General features: G+C 40.6%; 3 protein-coding genes across 3 annotated transcripts; all 3 read left to right on the top strand.

The window, feature by feature from the left end:
• Positions 1–1,012: 1,012 nt before the first annotated feature.
• LOC128857751 (odorant receptor 7a-like) lies at positions 1,013–2,816 on the top strand. The gene is made up of 4 exons (XM_054093494.1): positions 1,013–1,199; positions 1,353–2,085; positions 2,153–2,513; positions 2,599–2,816. Exons 1-4 carry the CDS (start codon positions 1,013–1,015, stop codon positions 2,671–2,673), a joined length of 1,356 nt encoding a protein of 451 aa, XP_053949469.1. The 3' UTR covers positions 2,674–2,816.
• A 2,754-nt stretch (positions 2,817–5,570) lies between these two features.
• Positions 5,571–6,810, top strand: LOC128859305 (odorant receptor 7a-like). Its single transcript, XM_054096188.1, has 3 exons — positions 5,571–6,268; positions 6,319–6,679; positions 6,736–6,810. Exons 1-3 carry the CDS (start codon positions 5,607–5,609, stop codon positions 6,808–6,810), a joined length of 1,098 nt encoding a protein of 365 aa, XP_053952163.1. The 5' UTR covers positions 5,571–5,606.
• Positions 6,811–6,835: 25 nt separating this feature from the next.
• LOC128859304 (odorant receptor 7a-like) lies at positions 6,836–9,187 on the top strand. The gene is made up of 4 exons (XM_054096187.1): positions 6,836–7,971; positions 8,036–8,396; positions 8,469–8,682; positions 8,748–9,187. The coding sequence occupies exons 1-3, from the start codon at positions 7,037–7,039 to the stop codon at positions 8,541–8,543; spliced, it is 1,371 nt and encodes a 456-aa protein (XP_053952162.1). The 5' UTR covers positions 6,836–7,036; the 3' UTR covers positions 8,544–8,682; positions 8,748–9,187.
• Positions 9,188–11,098: the final 1,911 nt, after the last annotated feature.

Genomic DNA, 11,098 nt, shown 5'->3' with positions numbered 1-11,098 from the left:
ATATTAGGAAAGCTTAACGCTTCCGTCGATTTGTATCGAAATTTCAAGCAAATCAGAGAAAAACTGAAGGAGTTATAGAACTTCGAGTGAAAGAATTTACGCAGTGCTACTTGGTACAAGTGAGGCTTGTATAGATTGGCTGAGGTCTACAAAAGTTAGTTCAAGAGTTCTACAAAAGTTAGTTAAAGATTGGAATTTTGCTTTTTTCGCTATGTTCGCAAAAGCTTCACCGTCCACCACTATTCCCTCAACGTGTCAGAGTGAATGTTTAACTGGCATTAGTGCGCGCAATGCCATAATAAATATTATTAGTTGCTAATTGAAAATAAAAAAGCTGCCGCCTACAACTGGCCTCTGTACCCATCGAATGTAGTAATTATAACATAATTTATGCAAGTAGCTTTTAGTGGGTTGAATTCCATTTCCGCCCACAATTTCTGTAGTTCGGAAATGCCGTCGCATTCACATGCGGAACCTGGCACTAACGGAACTTGTGGGCTGACAAACAAATTACCAGTAATGCATTTGCGAAGAAAATTAAACCAAAATAGGCTTAGACTGGCACATGTGCTCATCCCTCAGGTATTTAGGCCGTACTTCTCCAATATTCGCTTTCGTACTCTTTCAGTTAAACCACCTGCGATATCTTTTTTTATGAAAATATTATTCATAGCATAAATCCAAAAGCAGGTTTACCTTTGCCTAGAGAGGGGCTGACTATCTTTGATATTTTATGTCCACAGCGTGCAACGAACCCAGAGGCTACTGGGCCAAACCGGCCTTGCATAGAAACATTTGGTTACAATGCCATTTGGCTGGCATAAGTAAAAATATTGAAGTCATTAAAAATCCATGCCCATGTGAGCATTTGTAAATTTCCTTTGCCCCGCCTTACTTTAGGCTTGCAACGCTCACAGTTGCGCCCCCACTCAGCGCACCATTCTACAAATTGGCTCAACGAGTTCGTATAAAAGGCTCAATAGCAAAAGGAAAGCTCTAAATTCGTTTCAACATGAACGGTTCAAAGTTCTCTAAAGTTCCGGCAGATGTAACCACAAATGGCATACCTTCGCAGAGACTTTGGAATATTAAGCAGGGTATGGCTTTTAAACTGCAAAAAAACGCAAGAAAGCAAGGAGATTTGTTACAAACCACAGAGTCTCTAAGCGAGTTGCAGGAAATTACTGATGCGGCAAGTGGTAAGTTGTGCTCAGAAGAACAACCGACTAAATGTGCAGAAACTCGCACTCCGTTAGTGTGAGGGAGCGGAGTATTTTGGTCGTGTCTAAAGACATGGTCAAACAATAACGCGAACTACGCTTTCGAACTTTGCTTTTTTCCGTATTCCTTAGTTTATCTACCTGTGAGCAGCCAAGACACTACCAGGTACCTCTTCAAAATCGGCTTCTATATGGGCGTTATTATGCCACATCGCTACCGCATACTCTACGTTCTCTATTCCTTCGTCATCAACACGTTGTGCGTCTTTTATTTCCCCATCGGTTTTACTCTCATATTTTTTACCATCAGTGCGGAAGAGGTAAATGTTGGTAACCTACTCACTTCACTGCAGGTCACTTTCGACGTTTACGGCGGCTCCGCAAAATTCCTCGTGTTGGTGTTTATGCTGATAAAACTACGTGCTACACACGAACTCACTCAGCGTCTTGATAAAAGATGTCGTGCTGCAGATGAAGTAGCCGAGCTGCGCAAAATTGTCGGTTTTGGGCAAAGGGCCGTCGTATTTTTCTTAATCGTCTTTTTCAGCTACTCAATCAGCACATTCCTCAGCTCAGTTGCTATGGGTCATCCACCGTATGCGCTGTACTTCCCTTTTCTCAAGTGGCGTCGTTCGAAGACCGAGTTTCTAATTGCTTCGTTCATCGAGTTCCTCTTGATGAACTCCTGCTGCTTGCAACAGACTATAAACGATGCCTATCCGGTCATCTACATTAATATTCTACGCACTCATATGAAAATTCTCCTGCTACGCATTGAAAAGTTGGGCACTAATACAACGTTGACATTGAAACAACATCTATTGGAGCTGAAGTTGTGCATTAAAGACCATCAGTCACTGATCGAGTAAGTTTGCGGTAGTAGATCTTGTAACGCCCACTCTCAGCTTGACCAATCACTTTTGCACGCGCAGACTATACAACGTCATTGCACCAATCATCTCGGTAACCATCTTCATTCAATTCATGGTGACGGCTTGTTGCATTGGTACGACGCTCATCAACATCGGCATCTTTGCGAATGAGTTCTCGTCACGCATAGCATCTTGCATCTACATACTGGCCGTGGTCGTTGAGATCTTTCCCACTTGTTACTACGCACAATGTCTCATCGATGATAGCAATCAGCTGTCGAATGTTATTTTCCACTCGCAATGGATCGACCAAAGCAAAGAGTATCGTCAGTTATTAATTTTCTTCATGCAACGTGCGCAGCGTCCGATGTATCTGACCGCTGGCAAGTTGTTTCCAGTGACACTAAACAGTTTCGTCAGTGTAAGTGCTAGAAGTAGATTAGGGCCGGAGCTGAAAAAACTTTTGCTAATATCTGCAACGTTAATTAACGATTTTCTCATTTCAGATTGCCAAATTCTCATTCTCGCTCTACACTCTAATTGAAAAAATGAATTTGAAAGAGCGACTGGGCATAGAATGAAGCTAGATCGGCACTTCGTCGTCTCATGTAGAGGGTTTCATTAGAGCAGTCGTTAGAGCTGAACTTAGAAATACCCAAGAAGAAGTAGTCTACTTATACTTACATGCACGCGGCATTGACACTACTTAGTTGAGCTTTGTAGATCTGTAAACACTTGTCTGATGTGAAACTTTCTAAAGCACTTTCACATAATTAAATAAACGTTAGAAAAACCCCGCACAATGCTGTGTTTTTTGAGTAAGAGCCGGGAATACAAGCATTTCGCACGCACCCCTTAAATTAGAGAAGAGATTTGGTGAAAGAAATATTTCCCCGGTATGAGAATAAAGACAGGAATCATAGCAATAAATCCTAAGCTTGCAAGAGAGATTCGTGACCTTTTTAACCTATAAAGTCTCAGCAACGTTTTGGCATTGCATAAAGGTCCTAGGCAAAACATAGATTCTAGACACTATTGCACTTTCAATGCCACCGCTACCTTTGACTAAACGCATTAGAATTTTGAACTATCTTAAGCGCTGTGTTGGCTTAATCGCAGTGATGGAGTCGGTTGTCCTATCATAAAATCTTTATTGGTGGCTCAAAAACAGTTGAGGATCTCGAGCTTATGACGAAGAAAGTGGGGCAAGCTTAATCTTCACTTAAAGTATATCCTTCAGTACTTGAAACCGAAATATACAGGAAACTTAAGGCATGCAGTCACGTAACGGCAGTAATAACCCCCTAACCCTTGTCAGCCCTCTAACTTCTTTAAAACAGATTTAACAAAGGAAACAATGGCTTAATTATGTTGGGCAAAGAGCTTGTTTTACTGAAGGAATCGCCGTCAGAAGGAATCGAATGACCAGGAGACGTCAAGTGAACGCAGATGGACTAAGCTCATGGTGGGCGTCATCTCAAAAGGTCTAGCTATGTGTAAGCTTTTATTAGGCAGATGGAACTGAAAACAATTTGTCGCAATGGTAAATGTAAATTTTTAGATTCAAGCAACTGAATTTGGTCGGCATATGTCTTGAGGTGGATGAGAATTTTTATTGCATTCACGCCGTCTTTATCAGAATTTGGGCTAAGACTTCGGCACCCATCAATGTTCTTCGAGTTATTCGTAAGTGCCTTTCAACCAGTTGGAAATGTGATTAAAAATGCTGAATTTCTTACGTCTTCATGCATTTAAAAGCATGTGGCAATGGCAATTAAATGCCATTATTAATGCATTATAATGCGCTTACGAAATAAAGCGATTCAACAGGGCCAACTAGCTATAGGGTTCTCCAATAGAAGCGCTTGAATCGACCAGTATGTGGCAGTCATGGGGCTAAAGTTATGGGAATATGCAAGGCCCTACATATCTATATAACTAACATCATGACCATTTTAACCCACATTTTTTTAGAGTAATCGGTATGTAAAAAAAATGTACTGCAACTTGCGACAAAATTTCTCGACTATGCAAATGAAAAGTTAAAAGTCGCTGAATTTATATATATATTATATGTACAATTTTTTTAAAAAGCAGCATACAGATTTAGATTTTTTTTTTTTGTGCCAGAAATGCACTCACTCGGAGGTTTGTTTGTGTTTGTTCGTTGGTAGCCACCATGGCATATTTCCTTAAACCTACTTGTTTCATCAGCACAGACGTTGGATTTAGAGCTTATCACCGCTACCACAGCAGCAACATGGATCTTGTACGCCTGTTTGGTGATAACGACTGACTGCCAGGATTTATGGAATCTGTTCATATCGCGTTGCCGAAGGAAATGGCGGCACTCAACACCTACGGTTGCTCAAAATTAGGTGTCACTACTAGAAACCCCTATATACCTATACGCATATATTTACAAATCCATACACACACAAACATATTAATACCGTCGAGAATGAAATATGCACGAAGTTTTCGTTTATGCACTCATAACTAAATTATTATGAAATGTGTGAAATATTTAATAGGCAAATAATGGCATTATACATATACATATACATACATACCAAAAAAAAAAATATATATATATATATTGACACACATATATAGGCAAATAAATAACCAACTGTAGGCAGAACCATTGAGTTTTTGCCTGGAAGTCTTTAAGCCAATTAGCGGAAACGGGAATTGAGCAGAGTAACGGTAATTACTTTAATTAAATCAAGTATATTTAGGCAACGCGTTTGATTGCTTCAAACATTTAAGTCCTACAGATATCAAAATAAAGCAATAGTCACACACTCACGCCACTTGAGGTATGGTATGTAAAAAGTTCAATTACTTCATCAATAAAAGTTAGCGCAAGAAAGTTTCCCGTCTCAGCAGAAATTCAGTTTAATTTTTAATTCAATTGTGAAAGTGTTAAAAATTATTAGTGACTACACTGAAAATTGTGACTCGCTGGTAATAGAAAAATAGTTTGATAAATATGCACGCCTCTAAAAAATGTGTGGGCCCTAAAAGTATGTTATGATGTACAAATAGCAGCTTAGCTCTTGAACTGCAAACTGTCCGCGGTTCCTACAAGAAAACATAAAAATAACTAAATTTAATTTTCGCTGTGCATTGAACGCACCCCCACCGTATACCATTTTTGACCGCCCCAAACTCTTTTGCTTTTCCTAAACTTGTAAACTTTCGAAAGTCATTCACTCCGCCAAAGTTTCCTAGGCCACTCGCAAATTTTGCTATAAATACTCGAACATGCGCCAACGAGCTTGCTATCAGTCAGAGTCGCCTCCACGTAAGCAGCAATGGCAGACGCTCCAACCAACAGCCACCTATCATGTAAGTAACCACCTAGTCACAGTACGTTCTTCCACACACCTTCATCAGCAGCGCTTTTCCACCAGCCACGCCGTCAAAAGGCGCCTCTGATGTTCCACCAGTGCGCACCGTGCATGCGACAAAGTACCTCTTCAACGGTTTTCGCGTGCTCGGCATCTACATGCCTGCCCGCCACAAGTGGCTCTACGCACTCTACTCACTCATTCCACATGCGCTAGTTACCATTTGGCTGCCACTGTCGTTCGTCTTCAGCTATGCCACGATGTCCGCTGCAGACTTGGTGCCCAGCAGCCTGCTCACCTCCATTCAGGTGGCCATCAATGTGATTGGTTGTTCGGTGAAAATTGTAGTCATGGCTTTTCTGCTGCCGAAATTACGTACCGCTAATGCTTTTATGGATCGTTTGGATGCGCGTTGTCGTGATGAGGACGAAATTTTGGAACTGCGTAAGATTGTGCGACAGGGTAATCGTTTCTTAGTGCTCTTTGCCATGTCATATTGGAGTTATGCGACGAGCACATTTCTCGGCTCAGTATTCTTCGGACGACCGCCCTACGCGCTGTATAATCCGTTTTTTAATTGGCGCAAGTCAAAGCTGGAATTCATAGTAGCTTCACTAATTGAATTTGCGCTCATGGATGTGGCCTGTTTTCAGCAGGTGGTGGATGACTCCTATGCGGTTATTTATGTTTGTATACTGCGAACTCATATGAATATTTTATTGATGCGCATCAAGAAGTTGGCCACGAATGCGGAAACGAGTGTGGAGGAGAATTTGGAAGAACTGAAGCTTTGTATTATAGATCACAAGAACCTTTTGGGGTAAGTCTACAGGCGTCAATCGCGAACTCTATAACTTCCTATTTTTTCAGGCTCTACAACATCGTAGCACCTATAATTTCCGTGACGATTTTCATACAATTCATGATCACGGCTAGCATACTCAGTGCAACACTCATTAATATGTTCATATTCGCCGACCAGCTTTCGGCACAGATCGCCTCCTGTTTCTATATATTGGCCGTGGTGGTTGAGATCTTTCCTCTTTGCTACTATGCCCAATGCCTCATGGACGATAGTGAACGCTTGTCACAGCAGATTTTCCACTCCAATTGGATCGAACAGGATGCGCGCTTCAGGAAAATGATGGTTTTCTTTATGCAGCGCACCCAGCGCGTTATGGAGCTGAATGCGGGCAAAATATTTCCCATAACGCTGGGCAGTTTTCTGAGTGTGAGTATGTAAAAACGTGGGCTATTCGTAGGGTTAATAAGCATTCGCCAATACAGATAGCGAAATTCTCATTCTCCCTGTATACGCTGATCAAGAAAATGGGCATAAGGGAACGCATGGGGCTGGAGTGAAGGCAACCAAATTTCCGGTTTTATATTCACCGTGCATAGCGCTGTATACTTATACAAATAAACATTTTTATATATATTTGTGAACGCGTGTGTTATTACCTCTTTAGATTAGTTTAGGCCAGTGGGATGGGATATTTTATAGCATATCTGCTATTAGCTGGCGTTTATATAATTAATTACACCCCTAATACTCGTCAAACACATTTTTCAGCAACAAGTCCCCAAGATGAGCAACTTTCCAAAACCCCAACTGAAGCAGCTGCTTTGTTCAGGTGCTGCCACAAAAGCACCCACTGTTGTGGAGGAACGACCGCCTGCTGAGGCTCCAATGAGCAATGCCCAACGGATACGCGTACAGTTCGAGAGGGCCACTCGTACGCCTGACAATAACAAGACGCTTGAAGAGCATAAAGAGCGTTCTTATGGCGCCATGCACGACATCCATTCGAAGGATGGTCTCACATATCTCTTTCGATCTTTCATGGCACTTGGTGTACTAATGCCTGAGAAGCATAAGTTTCTCTATTGTATTTATGCGATTCTGCCGCTAGGTCTCATTACTTTCTACTTACCGACCGCTTTCGCGCTATCCTATTTTACACTGGACTACTCGACCATTAAGATCGGCAACTTGCTGACTTCGGTACAGGTGGGCATTGCTTCTGTCGTCGGTGGTGTCAAACTATTGGTCATGGCATTTAAACTACCTAAATTGCGCGCTTGCGAAGCCATAATGACCGAACTAGATGCGCGCTGTAAGGATGAGGATGAAATCGAAGTGCTGCGCAAAGTTGTACGTCAGGGAAATCGTGTTTTGGTGCTAATTTTAATTTGCAATTTAATTTACTCGACAAGCACCTTTTTGGGCGCCGCATTGAAAGGGCGCCCGCCCTACAACCTGTATAATCCGGTGGTGGATTGGCGCAACTCTAAGTGGGAGTTCGTATGGGCCGCGCTCTGGGAATTCATACTCATGGATGGACTGTGTGCCGAGGAGGCGATTACTGATTCGTATGCACCGATTTATGTTTGTATAATGCGCGCACACATGAAGACACTGCTCATGCGCATACAGAAGCTGGGGACGAAGCCGGAACGCACTCCGGAAGAGAACTACGAAGACCTTAAAATGTGCATCAAAGATCACAAATCACTGCTGAAGTGAGTGAAAATGTTTCTCTTTTCGATATAAAAGTATTCCTAAACGCGCTTTTCATTGCTCCAGGCTCTTCGACATTGTACATCCGATTATCTCCACCACTTATTTCCTACAGTTCATGACCACTTCGCTGATGGTTGGTTGCACTCTGCTCAATATAATGATTTTTGCGGTCGACAACTCAGCGCGTGTCGGACATTTAGCATACGTTGTTGCCCTACTCATGGAAGTCTACCCGCTGTGCTATTATGGACAAAGCTTGTTGGATGATAGCAATCGACTGGCCAATACGATCTTTCATGGCAATTGGATGGAGCAGAATGAGAAGTTTCGCAAAATGTTAGTGGTCTTCACACAGCACACACAGAAGCCAATGGAGCTTTTGGCCGGCAAGCTGATCCCCATCAACCTGACCACCTTTGTCGGAGTGAGTTAGGGTGTTCGTGAAGCAGTATATGTAATAGAAAACGAGCCATTAAACACTCTCTCTCTCTTTCAGATTGCCAAATTTTCTTTCACACTATACAGTTTCATCAATAATATGGGCGTAAAGGAAAGATTTGAGGGTCTGTAAAACTGAGCAGAGTATAAAGAAGACGCGAGTCTACTAAAGACATGCATCAACATTCTTTTTGATATAGTCGCACCTTATTTTGCACATTTCGTAGTGTAGTGTGGCAAGACAAGTCGACAACAGAACACAAGGGGATGAGGTATGTGCTACATTAGTTATATAAAATATTCACAGCGTTCATGTGACTGATTTAACGGTTTCCAGCTGATATCCCTTCGCTTTTGGTTGGTTTGAGGAAGGAAATTTGGAAACTCAACACTGCGGGCCTTTGGGAAGACACAGGAGTATACAAGAAAAATATGCTACAACGCATCCAAAACTTGACCACCAATTCGACACGTGCACCCAGGAGCCTTGGAAGCTGTTAGCCGATCAATCTGGCCCTTTTATTAGTGTGAATAGTTTTGAAAGCTTAAATCTTACTCTCTTTTACGTTTCACAAACTAATCAAAGAGACGGATCTAAAAGCGCTGCGAGTGGAATACAGGCAGTGGCAAGTAGTAGCGTAATTGAGACGACTGCGTTTGTAGGACCTTGAGTTAACTTTCGACATAACTAAGCACTTTGGATGTCATATGAAAAAACCGTAGAAAAAACTATAGGTGCAATGCACCCATTGAGATATGTAGAATGACAAATAAAAGTAAAAGAGGCAACACCTTTTGAATATATTTATTTAAAAGGCGGACTTACTTTTGACTCCTAAAGTTCTATTTTATAAAAAGTGTTCCCCAAGTTATACGAGTTTTTTTTTTTCTAAAATGTCACATAAACAAAAATTAAAACTCAACGTTCCTGACACTTGAAGGAATGCCGTCGAAACGTCTTGTATGTATTTAATTCGGGTACGACTGAAACCACAACAGCATCAAATAAAGTTGGTTTTGACATAATTTAGGATGGTAAAGCAAACGCCGATGCAGCAAGTACTGTGGCCTTGGCAGGAAAAATTTGTGGAATTTTGCCGTAGCGTAATTGTATGTAGAAGAGACTAAGAGACTTTTTAATGGGAAACATGAATTTTAATGAAGATAATAGAAAATAAATAGAATAAAAAGAGAACAGTTATTTGTATGCCCAAAAATGTAAACAACTCTACTATTACAGCTGATTCCGTTAAATTCAGGAAGCCAAGTAACGGCAACGCCACATATATATAAAGAAAAACTGTAAAATATATATATAGGGTTTATTTGACCGACCGTTCATATGAGAATTTGAGTCATCGATTGGCCACTACAAGGCAGCACCCTCCACAGGTAATGGTTTTGGCCGCTGTAACCGCAGATGAGCGCTGTCCAATCGTTTTCATCTAGCCTGGCGTCAAGATAAATGCAAAATGTTATCGGGAAAGTGTCCTGGAGATTTCTTTGAAGCCAAGGGCAGACAAACATTTCGATGGAAGAGCATGAACGTTTCAACAGGACTCGGAACTGTCTCACTAAGCTCGAGTGAACCAAGAATGACTAAAAAAACAACATAACGTCCACACAAAGGCTCCCAAATTAACCACACGCGAATCCGATGGATTATTCCCTTTGGGCCATTTTGGAGAGCAAGGTCCGAACTAAAAGATTTATTAGTCTTGATGCGCTGAAAATACCCGCAAGTCTCATTCGGGCAGCTTGCGATTCATTTCTGGACCGTCTCAAGATCATAGTCAAGGCAAAAGGTGGTCATATCGAGCAAAAGTAAATTGATTCTTAATTTTGTATTATTTTTACACATTTTTTACTTTGGATTGAATAAAAGTTATTTTCTAGTGTGTTTCAAAAAATACTGAAATAGGTTTGTCGAAGGTTTTAATAACTTGTAAATTTCAACTGTTTTGCTTCTTTGTTGTTATAACTTCAAATAATTCCAGAACATTTATTTTTATTTATTACGAAAAGCACTTCAAACTTCATTGTGTACTAAAAAAGAGGTTGTCTGTAAAGTCGGTTTACTGATGATAGTTTAACGTGATAATGTCATTAGAAAATACTGATTGAATGGTTGCATTTTTCAAAAGAAAATTTTAATTTTATTTGTTTGATAAATAGATATTTTGTATGGATATAGAGAATGAGGTAACATTAACATAACATAATATACTTTAACATAACATAACATAACATAAATAACATAACAGAACATAACATAACATAGCATGCTGTTCAAGCAAGGTAACGACGCATTTTTTGGTGCGTGAAGCCGGCTACATAGAATTATAAGACGTTATCACGTCAAAAACTAATAATAACATTAAAACAGCAGGTATTATTAACAAACTTGGTTTTATTTTAAATTCTTCAAGTAAATCAAATTAATAATAATCTATAAGAAGGCATATGCAAATACAAATACGTGAATTTATAAATGTACATATGCGCATATACATACATATATACGCTCACTTAAGTAGGAGAGACAAGGTGTCGAACGTTGCCGTTCGTTTGCTTTGTTTGCTTTATCGTTCGTTCCGCGCTTTCGCTTGCAGTTCATTCAAGGTAACGACAATGAGCAAGGTAACGACAAATGAGCAAGGCAACGGCGAATAAGCAAATTAACGACAA

The sequence above is a fragment of the Anastrepha ludens genome, chromosome 3, assembly GCF_028408465.1.
Source record: "Anastrepha ludens isolate Willacy chromosome 3, idAnaLude1.1, whole genome shotgun sequence".
NCBI lineage: Eukaryota > Metazoa > Arthropoda > Insecta > Diptera > Tephritidae > Anastrepha > Anastrepha ludens.
Note: the sequence above shows the minus strand (reverse complement) of the source record. Positions and strands in the feature narration are given on the sequence as shown.